Here is a 19,196-nt window from a genome sequence, read left to right as displayed (position 1 = left end):
AAGTTGGCACATCTGAGGCTGATCCCTCTGGTAGGTTCTCAGAGTCATCCATGGAAGAAATAAAATTGACATCATAAACTAATGTATATGTTTTGCATATGAGATGCCACAGCAATTCATGTTTGTGACACGTAAAGACTGCTAATGTATGAAACTGAGAATACTTGAAAATATTACATGAAGTAATCTTAATTATTACTATGAGTATAACAGTGAAATAGGACAGACCGCATAAAGGAGGCAATGAGTGGCAGACAGGTACATTTAAAGGTAGACTAAGCTATTAAACCAAATTCTTAGTCAAGAAATTCAGGCCTCAACTCAACGACCAGATATGGTCATTTGTGTGTGTGTGTGGGGGGGGGGGGGGAGGGGGGGAGAGAGGGGGGGGGGAGAGAGAGAGAGAGAGAGAGAGAGAGAGAGAGAGAGAGAGAGAGAGAGAGAGAGAGAGAGAGAGAGAGAGAGAGGGGGGGGGGGGAGGGGAGAGAGAGAAAGAGAGAGAGAGGGGGGGGAGGAAGAGAGAGAAAGAGAGAGAGGGGGGGGGGGAAGGGAGAGAGAGAGAGAGAGAGAGAGAGAGAGAGAGAGAGAGAGAGACTGATTGACTTAGACTTTGCCTGATAGCTTAGTCTACTTTTAAACGTGGTTGTCTGCCGCTCAACATCATCTACCTTCTACATGAGGAGTAGCAATCTACCCTATTTCACGGTTGATTCATCCTTGATTTTTCATTGTTTAATATGAATGTACTTGTCCACCCACTGGGAAAGTTATTGTCTGAAATGTGTAAATTTCCCAAAGTCATCATTTGAAAATTACAGGAATATCTTACATTCATAGACAAAGCATTGGTTGCTGATGTCAGCATTTTTATGTTAATCAAACAATGGAAAATACAGGCTGGAATGTAACAATATTATGAAAACGATAGTTGCAACTCACCATATACAAGAGATGCTATGTTGCAGATAGGCACACCAAAAGGGCTGCTGGGAAGTGAGCTTCCAGCTAACAAGACCTTTTTCAAAAATGGGCAAAACACGCGGGCATGCGCACGCACACACATGGAAATGCAACTCGCACACACATGACCAGTCCCTGGGAGCTGATGCCAAAGACTGTGGCCGTACGTGTGTGAGCTGCATTTTGGTGTGTGTGTGTGTGTGTGTGTGTGTGTGTGTGTGTGTGTACATAGTCAATTTTCAACAAAGGCCTTGTTGGCCAAAAGTTCACTTTCTGACTATCTTTTTATTGTTCCCATCTGCGACTCAGCATCTGCGCTATATGGTGAGTAAAACTATCCTTTTCATAATATTTTTATGTTAACAGCTTAATATAGGGGTCATCTTAATTCTCAGATGAAGCATTGGCTGTTGAGTTCACGTGCAGATTGGGCAATTTTGGAGATATGGGTGAAATGAATTGCAGTTACATCAACTTGGACGAATGTATGGAGGTTAGTGGCAAGCAAGCAGAAAATTTTGATGTAGTGCCAATTATAGGAATTCATTCAGAAATATGTTCACACATAACATTCAAAATCTGGCACAACACATGAAACACTACTAAAGCAACTACTGCTCTACAGCATTGGTGTTTTTCAAGGATAGCAACAAATTATGAAGTTAACCCAAAGGGGTCCGATTTCTGCTATTTCAGTCACAGGGAGCTAGTTGTTATTAAGTTTGCTTAATGGCGGGAGATAAGCAAATTGTAGCTATCAGTAATGGATTCAAAAACAGCCATGACTGTTGAGAAACATGGATCTACAAGTTTGCAGTTCATAAATGGCTTATGTACACAATATTACACTAACTTAAGTTAATGTGTTATTCATGAAGCAAAGGCTACAAACTACTATGCAGCAGGAAGAAAACTTATCATCACAGAAGTTAATGTTCTTAGATGGCATTAGATGAAAAATAAATTAAATTAATAAATTAAAGGTACCCAACTCTACAGGTCAGACTGTCAGGGGACCAAATCAGGTGAGGATTCATGAATTGGAGAAGCAAGTTCTTCAGCATGTGTGAAACAAATGCAATTAATGTTTCTGGATCACTTGAGAAATTATCCAAATGAAAGCAGTGCAGACAAAACGGAACTTTCTAATTGCATGCAGAATTCAAAACCTAGACCCATAATAGTGAATGTGAGGATCTCACTTCTGAAAGACTACAGATTTCAAACACTGTGACCTCACGATCTGAGCAACAAAACATGTGGACTAACAACAAGATAACAGTCAACACCGAAAAAGGGAAAAGATCAGTCTGCAAGGCAGATGAACTCAAATGCCTGAGCTTTAGGAGCGAAAACATCTGAACTCTTGCTGCCTCTAGTTTTTGTGCGTTTATTTTTCTCTCTTTATTCTGTAAACAAACAATTTATTTTTTGTAATACTTTCCTTTAAATAGTTTCATGTTACTATCATTTGTTTGTTTAGGTTTACTTTTAGTACTAATTATAAATTTTCTGCTCAATTCTCATACTTCCATTACCAATATTTCTTTAAAACAGTTTCATGTTATTATCATTTGTTTGGTTAAGTCTACTTTTAATAATAATTATAAATTTTCCGTTAAATTCTCATACTTCCAGAAATAATATAGTGTGTTATTCCACTATTATTTCAATATTCTCCCACAACACAGATTCAGACTATTAATTTACTCTCTTTCTGCCATTTTTATTTACTGCTGATTTACCATCATATTACTATTGTTACTCATCATTAGAACCTCTTAATACACACTTTTTTATTCTGTTTATCTTGCTTTCAATACTGTTGTGTACAGATTACTCTAGTGCCGTGCAAGTTCTGTCTCCTGTCTCCAGTCAGCTGTTCAGTGACTGGCTGGTCTTGGTCGCAATTCCTCCCCTCTGCCTGAAGACGCCTGCCACTTTTTACTTCCAGAAATCCCGATCCTCTGCCTCCCCAGGAAGCTGCTTCAGTATGCATTGTTTCCTCACTCTCACAGGCCCACTGTCACTAACGTCCACCAGCAGCATCCTTGCAAGCTTTGTGACCGAATGAACTACACACCATATTGCACACTGTAATGAGACAAACCGTGTATATTAACTGAACATTACAGCACACCAAATTAGTATACAACCTGATACCAAACATCTGACATCTCTGTGTATTTTACTTAACTGTATTGCCACAAACTATATGGTGGAATGTAATATTAATGACACTTGTAAAGAAACAGATTTTGAGAACTGCCAGAAATATGAAACTCACCGAGAAAACTGGAAAAGATACATTACTTTGACTACCTAATTATCTAGCTCTTAATGCAGTGACACAGACAATGAGGAACATGATAATGTCACAGTTCACACTTGGAACATACACTTACTGCTTTGTGAAAAGACAACCTAAAGAATTTAAATTGTCATGTTATTGTGGACATTTAGTGTACACTTATCCTGCTGTAATAAGTTATATAAAGGAAAACCTAAAAAGTATATTGTACCTATTTTCTGATTCACATTCTATAGGAAAGATAATTTTTGTCATTAAGTTTCAATTCATAGTTACGTAATGATTATTATAAATACTTCTATATTTTCGCCAATACAGTTTCTTTGTAACATGGTAGTTTGGAATTTGTGAAATTCCCAAGTTTTATTGAACTCCTTAACTTCTGTACAAACACAGTCATTTGGTATTATTTCTTGTGATAATTCTTCTCATTACTGTATATGCGTATTTGCCTGCTGCTATCTATTATCGTGTTACCACTGCACATGCTGGCAGCACCTCATGCATGCAGCCCTGTATTTACCGCATGGGCCACATGGGCCCAGGTCCTGAGTGGCATATTCTTAGGGGTGGCAAAATCTTGTGGGAATTATTATTAGCTTCATTCGAGTTAGGTCAGAACAGTTTTGACTGTGCTAATGTGTTTGAGTCTACTTCAGACTCCGAGTCTCTAATGAAACAGTGGTTTGCAAAACTTATTTGAAGGTGATATACTGAAGACAAATTATTTAATTATACTGAACAAACTATCCACAGAGCTCAATAATCATCTTAGTGTCTACAAAGAGCTTTCTGAAAGGTTCTCTTTCTTACCCAGTTTGATGGAAATGGACCCTGCTGAAGTTTATATTGCTGCAATTAACAGCTGCAGCATATTTACTCTGGGGATATACATCTACATCTACATCTACATGATTACTCTGCTATTCATAATTAAGAGCATGGCAGAGCATTCAACGAACCACCTTCAAGCTGTCTCTCTACCATTTCACTCTCGAATGGCAAGCGGGACGAACGAGCACTTAAATTTTTCTGTGCGAGCCCTGACTTCTCTTATTTTATCATGATGATCATTTCTCCCTGTGTAGGTAGGTGCCAACAGAATGTTTTTGCAATTGGAGGTGGAACTGGTGATTGAAATTTCATAAGAAGATCCTGTTGCAATGAAAAACTTCTTTGTTTTAATGATTGCCACTTCAATTCATGTATCATGTCTGTGGCACTATCTCCCTTATTTCGCGACAAAACAAAACGAGCCACCCTTCTTTGAACTTTTTCGATGTCATCTGTCAGTCCCACTCATGCGGGTCCCACACCGCACAGCAATGCTCCAGACAAGTGTAGTGTAAACAGCCTCTTTAGCAGATCTGTTGCACCTCCTAAGTGTTCTGCCAATGAATCGCAGTCTTTGATTTGCTCTACCAACAACATTACCTATGTGATCATTCCAATTTAGATTATTTGTATCCAGAATGAGATTTTCACTCTGCAGCGGAGTGTGCGCTGATATGAAACTTCCTGGCAGATTAAAACTGTGTGCCAGACTGAGACTCAAACTCGGGACCTTTGCCTTTCACGGGCAAGTGCTCTACCATCTGAGCTACCGAAGCACGACTCACGCCCGGTACTCACAGCTTTACTTCTGCCAGTACCTCGCCTCCTACCTTCCAAACTTTACAGAAGCTCTTCTGCGAACCTTGCAGAACTAGCACTCCTGAAAGAAAGGATATTGCGGAGACATGGCTTAGCCACAGCCTGGGGGCTGTTTCCAGAATGAGATTTTCACTCTGCAGCAGAGTGTGCGCCGATATGAAACTTCCTTGCAGTTCTGCAAGGTTCGCAGGAGAGCTTCTGTAAAGTTTGGAAGGTAGGAGGCGAGGTACTGGCAGAAGTAAAGCTGTGAGTACCGGGCGTGAGACGTGCTTCAGTAGCTCAGATGGTAGAGCACTTGCCCGTGATAGGCAAAGGTCCCGGTTCGAGTCTCGGTCGGGCACACAGTTTTAATCTGCCAGGAAGTTTCATATCAGCGCACACTCTGCTGCAGAGTGAAAATCTCATTCTGGAAACATCCCCCAGGCTGTGGCTAAGCCATGTCTCCGCAATATCCTTTCTTTCAGGAGTGCTAGTTCTGCAAGGTTCGCAGGAGAGCTTCTGTAAAGTTTGGAAGGTAGGAGGCGAGATACTGGCAGAAGTAAAGCTGTGAGTACCGGGCGTGAGTCGTGCTTCGGTAGCTCAGATTGTAGAGCACTTGCCTGCGAAAGGCAAAGGTCCCGAGTTCGAGTCTCGGTCGGGCACACAGTTTTAATCTGCCAGGAAGTTTCATAGGTTATTTGTAATTGTAATACCTAAGTATTTAGTTGAACTTACAGTCTTCAGATTTGTGTGACTTATCGTGCAATCGAAATTTAGCGGATTTGTTTTAGTACTCATGTGAATAACTTTACACTTTTCTTTATTTGGTGTCAATTGCCACTTTTTGCACCACACAGATATTGTATCTAAATCATTTTGCAATTCATTTTTGTCATCTGATGACTGATTTCCATCTATTACTACAAAGTGTGACCTTTCTGACTGGAAATCACAAACCCAGTCACACAACTGAGGCAATATTCCATAGGTACGCAGTTTGGTTATAAGACGCTTGTAAGGAACAGCGTCGAAAGGCTTCTGGAAATCTAAAAATATGGAATCAATTTGACATCCCTTGTCAATAGCACTCATTACTTCATGAGTATAAAGAGCTAGTTGTGTTTCACAAGATAATGTTTCCTGAATCCGTGCTGACTATGTGTCAATAAATCGTTTTCTTCGAGGTAATTCATAATGTTCAAACACAGTATAGGTTCCAAAAACATATTACAAATTGACGTTAGTGATATGGGCCTATAATTGCGCAGATTAATCTTATTTCCCTTTTTGGGCATTGGTGTGACCTGAACAATTTTCCAGTCTTTAGGTACAGAACTTCCTGTGAGCGAGCGGTTGTATATAATTGATAAATATGGAGCTACTGCATAACCATACTCTGAAAGGAGCCTGACTGGTACACAATCTGGACTGGAGGCCTTGCCTTTATTAAGTGATTTAAGTTGCCTTGCTACACCGAAGATATCTACTTCTATGTTTCTCATCTTTGCAGTTGTTCTTGACTGTAATTCGGGAATATTTACTTCAGCTTCTTTGGTGAAAGGGTTTAGGAAAACCGCATTTAAAAACTCTGCTTTAGTGGCACTGTCATCAGTGACTTCACCGTTATTACGTAGTGAAGGTATTGATTGCATCTTGCCACTGGTGTGCTTTATATATGACCAGAATCTCTTTGGATTTTCTGCCAGATTCCAAGACATAGTTTCGTTGTGGAAATTATTAAAAGCATCTCGCATTGAAGCACATGCTATATTTCGAACTTCCGCAAAACTTTGGCCTTTGTGTTCTTTTAAATTTGGCATGCTTTTTTCATTGCTTCTGCAAACAGCGATCTGACCCTTTTTGTGTACTATGGCGGATAAGTAACATCACTTATTAATTTATGTGGTATATATCTCTCAATTGCCGTCGATACTATCTCTTTCAAATCATTCCATATCTTTTCTACGCTTACGTGATCAGATCGGAAGGAGTGGATACGTGTCTCTTAAAAAGGCATTAAGAGCATTTTTATCAGCTTTTTTTAAATAGATGTACTTTGTGTTTCTTTTTTTGGCTGTGGGTGTTACGGTATTCAGCCTAGCAGCAACTGCCTTGTGGTCGCTAATCCCTATATATGTCATGACGCTCCCTATTTGTCCTAGATTATTTGTTGCCAAGAGGTCACGTATGCTTTCGCAACCATTTATGCTTCGAGTTGGCTCATGAACTAATTGTTCGAAATAATTTTCTGGGAAAGCAATTCTTTTGGAACAGAATGTATCCACCTCAAAAGCTTCCTCTTCAGTTATGGATATGAGAATGGTCCTTCTTTACCAGTCTTAAATAAAATGCTATGGAGAGAAATAGCTCGTTGATATTTATCCAAAAATCAGAATCACTCTGCTGAACGCTCCTTCTCAGTTCTTAAGAACTACTTGCATGCTGCTCAGACTCAAGATCGTTTGAATGCCTTGGCTGTATTGGCAACAGAAAATGATGTGACTGTGAAACTGGACTTTGAAAATGTGATAAATGTGTTTGCTGATAAGGCAAAAAGAAAGGCATTGAACTGATGACATTCTTTGTTGATATAATAATCAGTTACCATAATTTCATTCAAAGATGTAAAGTGGTGTTAATTTTTAGGAAACCTAGGTCCCATAAATTATGAACACACACACTCAAAGACAGATTTGTACCCTAAATTCTATGTGAAGGACTACCAAACATGGGAGGATTCCAACATACTAAAGTTATGCATAGTAACACTATTTGTTTGAAAGTTCATCACTGGTTTTATTTAAAGTATAAACATCCATCCTTGATTAGTATATGGTATATAATAATATGACAGCTCATCTCAATTAATTCCGTCATTTATTTCAAGACACAAAAATCTGTATTAACACTTCTGTCAGAGATCTGGCGTAAACCAAATACTCCCACAAGTTCAGTAAACATAGTCAGATGTAACCAATGAGTGGGTGGAGGACAGGCATACATAAGCTCTGATTTATCACATACTGTGCTACACAACTCCAACAATAATGAAGACAAAGAAGTGGAATGCATGTTCACAGAGATCAAATTCCTGAATAGGAAGTGACAGATGTGTCTCCCATACAAACCGCCTAAAGTACGTGGATTTGCCTACTGCGAAACTGCTCTTTCACGTCTCGAACTGATATACGAGCATGTAATTACAACTGGTTGCACTAATAGAAATCTTCTATATCACAATCCATCCATTGTGAAATTTAAGCAGATGCTTTCTTTTTCAAATGTGAAATTACTTCAGCTTGCTCCTACCCATCACACAAACAGTAATTACATTATCACGGACATATTTCCAACAAAACCCCCAAACATAGACATTTGTATTTCTCAAATATCTGCATGACATAATTTTTATGACACACTAGCTAGAATGTCCAAGAAAGAAACTGCAACCGACTACATACAGACTCTTCAGACACATTAATTTATCTGAAGTTGCAACTGATGCACAAGAAATAGCTTGGGGACGTCATCTATTTCTTTCTCAGATATGAAAGAAAAACTTCATAGGTTTACTAACAAACTTACTGAACTATATGATAAATATGCCTCCTTAAATACTATAAAAGTAAAACCAAAACTTACACCTTAGTTAACTACAGAACTAAAACAGCTGATGAATCTCAGAAAACTGCACACTGGGCATACAAACAGTGTCTATCCCACACCTGAAAATCATATTACTTATAAGCACAAGCAGAACAGATTCAGTCAAGCTGTGAGAAATGCAAAACTCAGGCATACCCATGCATTGATCGACAACAGGAATAGACTAGCTGTGCTATGGAAAAACCTGCGTGGTCCGGGTATATGCGAAGTAAAAGCTGCAGCTCATCCCGCTGTCCCAGCCAACGACAAACTAAACTGGTATTTTACATTGCATATGACGACAAACAAACCACAAACAAAACAAAGACTCATTGATTACGTCATGAGGGTAAATGTCTTCAGCCAAAAAGTTTTTTATCTGAAGCATGTCACTTGCAACACTATCAAAAAAGTCATCATGCGTATCAGATCAGCATCTACTGGACACGAATGATGAAGCTTATTACTGACCCACTACTGCCCACTATAACAGATATTTTCAAGCAATTCTTAACCACACGTCTTTTCCCTGATGCTTGGCAAGATGAACTATTTAGGCCATCACCTAAAAAGGACACTGCCACAGTACCCTCTGATCAACGACCTATGTTCATTCTTCCTGCACTGTCCAAGACCTTAGAATCTATAGTCCACAACCAGCTAATGAACTACCTAACTACAAACAACCTACTAGAAAAATACCAATCAGCCTTCCATAAACATCACAGCACAACCTCTGCCTTAACAAAGGTAAGACATGAAACTTGTCATGGGTGCACAAGAGACAACTATCATGTGCTTTCTAGACTTTATGAAAGTCTTTGACACAGATGGATATGACACTTACTTGCCAAACTCAGCAACCTAAATTTCGCTCACACCTGATACCTCGCCAGCACCATGAAGTCACAATGTGGGAAGGTAGTATCAGGGGTTCCCTTGAGATCAGTATTAGATCCTATACCCTTTTCATTGTGAATGATGAGTCATCAGTTTCGTCCTACTGCAAATACCACTTGTGTGCTGATGACATCCAGTTGTATCTAAGTGCAGAACCAATAAATCTGTAGACAGCTTTGAGAATCTCAATACTGATTTGTGAGCTTCCAAGCAGTTCTGGTTGGTCATTCTTCTTGAGTCATAAGCCCGAAATACCTGAAATCCCTACCATCTTTAACCCTAAAATGGGAGAAATATCAACTTCACTCCTTCAGCAAAGTATCTAGGAGTAATAATATAAGAAAATTTATATTTGACTGAGCACATAGCTGGATTGTGTGTGAAGGCATCAGCAGCTTTCCACGTCCTACAAAAAATGAAAAGCTCTTCCCTCTTGGCTTGGAAAAGAAACTTGTACAAACACTTATACTTCCAGTTATTCATTACAGCATTCCTCAGGAATGCTCACGGCACCTGGAACTGGTTATGAATTCCTGTGTTCATTATATGTCATTTCGATTCTATGATCACATTTCATCATCATATGCACACCTATCCTGAATACATACAGACAAGCGCAGAGATTTCCATATTGTCTGTCTTCTCTACTGTCTTATCACTGAACACTGCCTTCATCCCTTTCCTCGGTCTTAATGCTTGTGTCTAAACAACATGGTGGTGGAAACACCTGCTCCCATCAGAGTAAAATTCTTTCTACCCAACTAAATCATTCAGCCACCTTCTTAAAGTCCTTCTCAGTAGCAGGAAGCTGACTCTGAAATAGCCTCCCACATTATATGAGAGAACTAAATAACATCTCCAACTTCAGAAGACAGGTAGTGACATATCTGCTAAAGCAACAATAAGGCTTAGCATTGTCCCTGTAAGCACTTATTACCCTTAGAGATCACTCCTTCCAACCTGATTTTCCTCATTCCTCAATATTCTTAGAGGACACAGTCTTCTTAAATTTTCTTTTCCCAGAACTCACCTTACAGAAAACTTCTATTTTGTACACCCATAAATTCATCTTTTATATGCCACTATCATTACTGTTATTAATATACAGTTCTGTTATCATCATCATCAGCAGCAGCAGCAGAATATGCAGTAGTACAAGTAATGATGGTATTGACTTTATTAGTTCGTAGTCAGTATAATTTACTCATACTGTCACTTCAGACACTCAAATCATTTTAATACTAGCTGTCATATTATAATTTTTATTTCTTAGGTAACTATGATTTAATGGATACTGTAGGTGTGAAACCCTGGTTCAATGTAAGAGACCACTTTAAAGAAATAAATAAATAGAATAAGATAAAATAAATGTAGCAAGTACCAGCTGGTGTGCGAAAATGAAGAAGATGCGGTGGGGTGTGAAACAGAATATTACTAGCTTAGCGAGTTGCCTTCCTGTAGTCTTTGATGAACAGCTACATGAGTATAAGAATCATATAATCTAAGAAAACACCACAAATTGTTTACAAGAGACAAGATTAACTTTTTAGGCAGCCTTAAGACACTTTATATCACTAAAGATATGTTAAAATTAAAAATTAATCAAGAAGCCTCTTCAAAGAAAGGACCATCTTACAGTTGGGTAAATACAGCATTTACATAATAGAGGAGTCCGATCTACTTATCTTGTGACAAAAAGACCATTCAAATTTTGACTACCAAACTGACAACAACAATGAGGGTAACTGTTGTCATTACCAATGTTTTGCTTTGGTTGAATTGTGACTCAATTTAAAGTAAAGGCAAGATTCCAACAGGAATCACTCTTTCCTAAAAGAAACTGCATATTAATTCCTCAGAGGTCATAGATGTTTACAAGGAATAAATAACAGTAACACAGTCCACATAGGAACAGTTCATATTATTCTTCTGGTTGTTACACACTCAGTTACTAGCAAACAAAGTCTTCTTAAGCATTGCGAAGAAGATAATAAATTTTGGGACACAACTTCTCTTGAAAGAATGTCATACTACTTTTTCAGTATTACGGATCAGTGATAAACATAAATGAAAAGCTTTTGGCTATGTGAAAGGTCTTCAAACAGTGATCTCTGAAATTGATTATATTAAATCAAATGATGGGCAAAATGTTACAACTCCCACCACACACCAAACCCATACTACTAACAGACATGAAGCAGTGTGACCATTTATCACCCACTATCAGATTACCATAAATACCTACAGTATTTTATGGACCATAAGATGCTATGATCTACAAGACACATCTTCACCTCTAAGCAATTTTTTTAAAAATAACATTTTTACCACTTCTATTATTAGACTGAAAAGCCAGTCTAAAAAATTTCTTAGTTTATAAAACCAAATTGCCCTTTAAAATCCCTGAAAATCGTCATTTGAACCTCCTCCTCCTCCTACTACTTCTTCTTCTTCTTCTTCTTCTTCTTCTTCTCCTCCTCCTCCTTCTACCTCTTTGTTGTCATCATTGTCCTCTTCATATATAAGATGGTGTTCACCGCCTTCGAGAGCCTTACTCATGCCACACTTCTTGAAAGATTTAACAATAATGTCTTCTCTCACTCTAAACCACAACTATTTTATCTACTGACACACTTGTTTGATTGTAGGTGATTTTAAAGTGCACTTTGGTGTGAATTCATGATCCATTTGTTCCATTCCTCTCTCATATACACTATATGTGGTTTATTTATTAAGACATCACGAGGTGGCAATTGTGAAGCAAGTCCCCCCAGAATAACAGCAAGCTCTGTATTCCCCTGTCTCAATTTCTCGTTCAAACAATTTTTCAAATGACTACTAAACTGATCTAATACAAGAAGAGAACTCTTCTTCAATAAAGCAACCTTTCCTTCTCTCCCACACACTATTAATCCATAACTTCATACCAGCCTCATACATCCAACCCTTCTCAGATATTGTTTTGCGTTTGAAAATGATCACTGGATTAAGTTTAGTACTGATGGCACAACATGAAAGGACAAAAGTGTAGTGCATTTTTTTTTTTTTATGTTCACTTGTTTTTATAGTTCCAGTTTCAGCAACTTTCATGGCAACAGTTATGTTACTTGTCACATCAAATGTCAGAGGAGTTTCATCCATATTTGCTATTTGGCTTAGTTCCACACTGTTTTTCTTTTGGTGTTGAATAATAGAGCAATGGGAAAATAATATTTGCTCTTCATACTCTTGTGGTATTTTCTGAGATATTTTAGCTTTGGTTTTGATAAATCTGTAGCGCCAACCAACTACACCTCTAAAGTATGTTAAGTTTCACTGTATTGCTTGCTTACAAGTGTGTATTTGAATCATTTGTGTATTAATTCCAATGCGATTTTGATGGTGTTCTAGAATCCATTTCAATACGTCATCTTCTCGTTTAGGCAACTTTGCATTCAGTCCTCTACACATTTAGTGTTCCACATTTTTTTTACTTCTTTATTGGCCCATCGATCGTGTATTGTTTTTCTTTGTTGAAGGGCCAAAATGCTGCTCAGCTGCTCTGTTTCCAAATTATTCTGCATATACTATTAGTTTCAATGTACAGGCTGCATCATGTGAATATCTTTTCCCTTTTTTTTTTTTTAGTGAAACCTGCTGCCAACAAAAATAATGTGCTGTTAACAACAACACAAATCACTTTCAATTCATTTTACTAGCACTGTAGAATGGAATGACGCATCATAGGCTAGACAGTGTTCTGGATTTATGATGGCGGGGCAGGAGGGAGTCATTGTTAACAAGCTTGTGAATTACTGCAACTCATGTTCATCGTGTCAGTGCACTGCTGCTGCCAGCTGAATCCAATATTGCCAGACAGAGATAGGTTTCCAGCAGCATCAAATACATGGCCCTTTTAAAGACTGGTGGGAATTTTAAATCAAACAATGGACATTTTTATATTAATTTCGAGTATAAGATGTACCTGCATTGTGGAGGCAATTTTTCGAAGAAAAAAGTGCATCTTATAGTCCTTAAAATATGGTAGACAGATATACAGATACGAAGGGTAGTCATACAGTTTAATTATCACTTCATGAGGAATAATAAATACGTCATTAATTTTTTGTTTGTTTGCAGGTACATGTCTGACATTTTGGTAGTGTAGTGCAGGTGGCTATTCCTACAGCATCAACTTCAGATTTGAGAAATTATGCATGCCTGTTATGCCCAGCAGGTGCCCTTATGATTAGCAACCAGGCAAGAGTGTATGCTGTAGTGATTATACTACTCAGATGAGGTACATTATATGACAGGTTTTTGTTACACAACAAATACAGGCTTCAGAAGTTCAGTTTTATTTCAGAGTGTATTGCCAGCAATACATACTATTCTATGGACTTAGTTAGTTTTATTTTTATCGGTTGCATCCAGTGATTACAAACATTTACTGTTTCCATTTGTCTTTTTTTTTTTATCATATGACTTGTTGCAATGTACATATTTGGCAGATAAATTGGGATCTACCAGAGGTAGGATGGTATATCTTTTGTCACTAGCCTGGCAATAACATTTTTGGGTATTCTTTTCTTCATCATCTTGACGATGATGCACACTGTTCCTATAACCATGTTTATCAGATATTATGATGACTCATATCAATATCTAAATATTCCTTAAAACAGTTGCTGTGTTTGACTTTCAGTTCCTGGTATTCATATTTAGTTGAATTTTCGCAAAGTGTGTAACAACTGATCTATGGGATTAACACTATAATCAGACTGTTTAATACCCCTATCAGAAACAAGAGCAGTACTGGACAGGTTTATTTCCTTCAATATTTATCAAGTCCACTTAACACACTTCTTTCATTTTACCTGAATCATGTTTTCACATACTACCATTTTTAAATTAATGATTATATTGAGTTTTTGACAACATTCATTATTAAGTGATGGTGCTGTTTATACTCATGCAATGAAATGAGTTTATAGCCTCCGTTGTTATGTTTATTCTGATAATGTCTGGGATTTACTAACTAGTGGTGGTGAGAATTCTTGTATTTTTATCTTTCATAATAACACATCAATGAGCAGTTATTTTATCATTCATAACCCATTTGCATCCATATATATAAATGTATACAGAAGGACAATATATATACAAGAGGGAGAGGGAGAGGGACTGACTTCAGAAATCTAAATGTGTAGATAGCAGAAAAGGTACCATACCTATGACTGAGTTGTTGTCTGAACCAAATGCACACATACATTGAGGACCACCTGGAACTTGGAATTTGCAGAAACTCCAGCTTGAACTGAAGTACTTTGGTAAAAATGTAGCAGACGCCAAGCTAAAAAAAAAGTGATTGAAAATTACACCATTTATATGAGAGGACTGGGCTAAAGAAAATAGCTCAGACCACTGCACATTCATCATAAAATTCAGCAATCTCAAAATGCCACATTTAGCAATTCAGTTTTGGAGCATAGTTCAAAATATTCTTGTATGCAAAATATGTTCATATAAACTTCATTCAATATGTTATATTTAAGGAACAATATTCATTCTGAAAACTGCAGATTTTAAAAATCCTCTCTATTATAATACAAAACATGCTACATTACTACAGAATAACGTACAATAAATTTTATATTGAAGAACTTACCTGGACTGCTTATTCAGTTTCTGATCTTCAACTGCAAATATATGTACTGTCCCATGATCACTTGCCACACAAAGACATGTGGAATCATGGTTGAAGTTTATACTGAAACAATTTTAAACAAACTTATTTTAGTGGTGTAGTACAATAGTGTAGTGGAAAGTGTCTGTAGAAAAGGGGTAGTGTCTTCAACTACCAGTCCAAAGGACCTGGGTTTATTTACAGACACTGTTTATATTCTGAATGAAAATCATACACTCTGGTGGCCAAATACTCCTGGTATACAGAGTTGTCCACATTCTACAATTATTGTCAAAAGAGGGTGGAGGGTACCCTCTTACCTTTGGGTTAGGTAGCGGGCCCTAAAGGTGGAAAAATTAGCATTGATCAATGAAATGAGGAGCAATAGGTATTAGAAACCACTGCATTAAAGACAAACACAATGTAATCACAAGATATGGACTCTTCATAAAATAAGTCCAAGATTACCACTTCCTTCTCAAACAATTCCTCACATAAACTAGCCCCCTTCGGATCTCTGGGCAGGAACTGTCCAGGAGGGGATTTTCAAGACTAGGATAAACAACAACTCTACTGTTCTACAAATTGGAGCACGGAATATTATATGTACGAAACTTGTACGGGAACTGAAGAATCTGGAAAGAGAGATGAGAAGGTTCAATTTAGAAGTTTTATGGATTAGTGAAGTGTAATAGAAAGAAAAGAGAGATTTCTAGTCAGACGATTATAGAATAATAGTAACAGCATTGGTGACTGGTGTAACAGCTGTTAGTATAATTATGAATGGAAAAGCATTTAACAAGTTGAATTATTATGAGCAACACTGTGGCCAATTTTTCTTCTGAGAACTGAAACTAAGCCAACACCATACCACCATTCCACACAGTTACATGATCACATCACAAACTGATGGTGAGGAAATGAGAGAATGTATGAGGACATGGATAAACTGATAAAATGCATGAAGGGTGATGAAAATTTGATAGTCCTCTGTGATTGAAACATTATTATAGGAGAGGTAATGGAAGGTGAAGCTACTGGATGAATAAACTGTAAAACCATGTCAGCCACTGAGGCATTGTTTGCTAATATCAAGGGTAGCAAGTCAGCAAGGGAGAGGGGGGCAAGAGACTTCTACAGTTCTGTCACAGGTTTCAACTGGTTGCAAGAAACATCCTTTTCCAAAATCACAAGAGACATTGGAATAGACTAGGAGACACTTGGAGATATCAACTACATTACATCATGGTAATGGTAAGATCTGGCAGAACATAAATAATATAGGTTGGTTGTTTAAAGTGTTGAAGTGATCAAACTATGAAGGCACTAGTCTCCTCTACCCACAACAGGCAAGGCAACAAAACTATGCACCAAAGAACAGTACAGTATGCGGAATCCAAGGAAGGAAAACCCCAAGGTCTAGCAAAGGCCAACAGAGCCTTGATAAAGGAACGAGGAAGAAGAAAAGGGGAAAAGAAAGAAAGATGGGAAAGGTGCACCATTCACGGAGCAGCCACAGGTCCTCAAAAGCAGACACTACAATGGGGACGTATGCCCCAGCACTTACCAGAGGCACCCCACCCAACAACATAGTTAAGACTAACAACATGGACAGAGCGAGTGAAGCACAGGAAAACAGAGGAAGATCACCAAGTCAGATAGAACACATGAGAAACAGAAGAAGAGCAAAAGGATGAGTAGTGTGGAGGCTGGGGCAGACCACCTAGCCTAAATAGCCATTGCCCAGTCAAGTCTGAGGAGGTAACAGGGTGTCCTGCCAATCCCTAACTGGACTGACAAGTCTGAGGTGTTCTCCCTTAGAGAGAGTGACAAAAAAACCCTCCATGAATAAACTGTAAAACCATGTCAGCCACTGAGGCATCGTCTGCTAATATCAAGGGTAGCAAGTCAGCAAGAGTAAGTGTCTGCCGCAGGTAGGCTAGGTTAGAACAGTCCAGCAAAATGTGGACCACCATCGAATGGGCAGCACAACAGCCGGGAGAATCTTCATGATGAAGGAGATGACCATGGGTTAGCCAAGTATGGCTGATGCGGATCTGGCAAAGGATGAGAGAGTCCTTGCGAGAGGCCCACATAGAGGACCTCCACAAATTTGTGGTCTTGAGGACCTCCACAAATTTGTGGTCCTCTTTATTGCCCATAGTTCGTTTGGCGACATCAGAGTATGCCTTTTTGTATTCCAAATCCTTAGAACTTGACGGAATAATGCCAAGCAAAGATCCACTGCTGGAATATAGATATCAAAACACAGCTTGGCAGTAGCCAATTCGGCCAGCCTGTCAGCAAGTTCACTCCTGGGATCCCAATATGACCTGGGGCCAAGATAAAAACATCTAAGTGTCCATATTGTTTGAGGGTAAAAAGGGAATCCCTGGTTAGTCAGAGCCAAGGGATGCCAAGAGTAACACTGGTCACGAGCTTGTACACTGTGCACAAGGAGTCGCTACGGATGAGCATTCACTGGTGCTGGAACAGATATGCTCAAGAGCACGGGAGATTGCTACCAGCTCCGCAGTGAAAACACTGCAGCCATCCAGCAATGAGTGAAGTTCCTTGTAGCCTGTAAGAACACAAGCAAAGCCTGTGTGGCCAGCAACCATCAAGCCATCAGTATAGATGACTTCTGAACCCTGAAACACACTGAGAATGGAGAAAAACAGGTGGCAGAAAGCCTCAGCGGGAGCCGAGTCTTTCATATCTTGTGGTAGGTCAAGATACAGATGTGGACAGGGGACGCTCTATGGAGGTATATGTGAGCAGGTCAGGTGGACAGGTGGTAGAGGGGAACATGAAGTTCTGAAAAACAGGACTGAATGAGGATGATGATTGTAACCCCACACCTGGGCCACCATTGCAGAAGGCAGATCTATGTACCTGCAAAAAAGATGCGTCTGTAATGTCAAAGGTGATGTTGAGCTGTATGTGAAAATCCTGTAATCTAGACACAACTGGACCAATGCTTTGTAAAGCCACAGCAGAGTAGAGTGGTCCATGCCCCCATTGATATTACTGATGGATCGAAGAGCATTCAGGTGCAAGTAACATGTCTGGTTTAGTTGACTAAAATGGGGAAGCCATGTCAACTGTGCATCAAAGACCAATCCCAAAAAACGATGAGAGTCCACCACATTGAGGGACTTGTCATCAAGGTACAGATCTGGATGAGGATGCACTGTACAGTGATGACTGAAATTCATAATTCTTGTCTTTGGCATCCAAAAATTGAAAGCCATGAGTAAGAGTCCAAGATTGTGCTCTGTGTACTGGTCACTGCAGTTTGTATTCAGCAACACCCATTATTGACAAACAAAAATAAATGCAAAAGTTATCAGCATACAAAGAGGGGGACACTGTAGGTCCCACAGCCACCACTAGACCATTGATAGGCACTAAAAAGAGGAGACACTCTAAACACAACCCTGCAATACCCCATTCTCCTGCATATGGGAGATGCTATGGGAGTCACCAACATTTGCCTAAAAAGTGTGACATGAAAGAAAGTTCTGGTTAAAAATCAGGAGCATACCATGGAGGCTTGACTCATGTAATGTGGCAAGGATATGGTGGCATCATGTGGTATCATAAGCTTTATGCAGATCAGAAAAGGCTGCAACAAGGTGTTGACAACGGGTAAAAGCCATATGGACTGCAGATTCCACATGAACTAAATTATCTGCAGGACAGTAGCCTCAGTGAAAACCACCCTGGATTGAAGCCAAAAGGTCCTGGGAGTCAAGTATTCAATACAGCCTTTGACTCACCATACATTCAAGTAACTTGAAAACAGCAGTGGTTAAACTGATCAGGCAACAGCTGTTCATCTGCAGAGGCATTTACCCGATTTCAAAACTATAATAATGACACTTTCTTACCACTGGGAAGGGAATTCCCTCCCGCTCCAGAGACGGATGAGAAGGGCAAGTATATGGCATTGGCTAGCCACCAATAAGTACTGAAGCATTTGGTTGTGTACCCAGTCTGGTCTGGGAGTCATCTTGGGGCAGAGAGTGAGGCCGATGGTGAACTCCCACTCACTAAATGGTGTGTTACAAGGCTTCAGAT

At 38.9% G+C, this 19,196-nt stretch overlaps 1 protein-coding gene across 1 annotated transcript in view; it reads right to left on the bottom strand.

The window, feature by feature from the left end:
• LOC126458332 (WD repeat domain phosphoinositide-interacting protein 3) overlaps positions 1 to 19,196 on the bottom strand; it is a 128,516-nt gene that overhangs the window by 14,285 nt on the left and 95,035 nt on the right. The window contains exons 6-7 of the mRNA XM_050095292.1: positions 15,096 to 15,197; positions 14,659 to 14,780 (exon numbers count right to left, since the gene is read on the bottom strand). Coding sequence (XP_049951249.1) covers positions 14,659 to 14,780; positions 15,096 to 15,197 — 224 coding nt within the window. The remainder of the gene's footprint in view (positions 1 to 14,658; positions 14,781 to 15,095; positions 15,198 to 19,196) is intronic.

Source organism: Schistocerca serialis, chromosome 2 (genome assembly GCF_023864345.2).
Source record: "Schistocerca serialis cubense isolate TAMUIC-IGC-003099 chromosome 2, iqSchSeri2.2, whole genome shotgun sequence".
In the NCBI taxonomy this organism is placed as follows: Eukaryota; Metazoa; Arthropoda; class Insecta; order Orthoptera; family Acrididae; genus Schistocerca; species Schistocerca serialis.
Note: the sequence above shows the minus strand (reverse complement) of the source record. Positions and strands in the feature narration are given on the sequence as shown.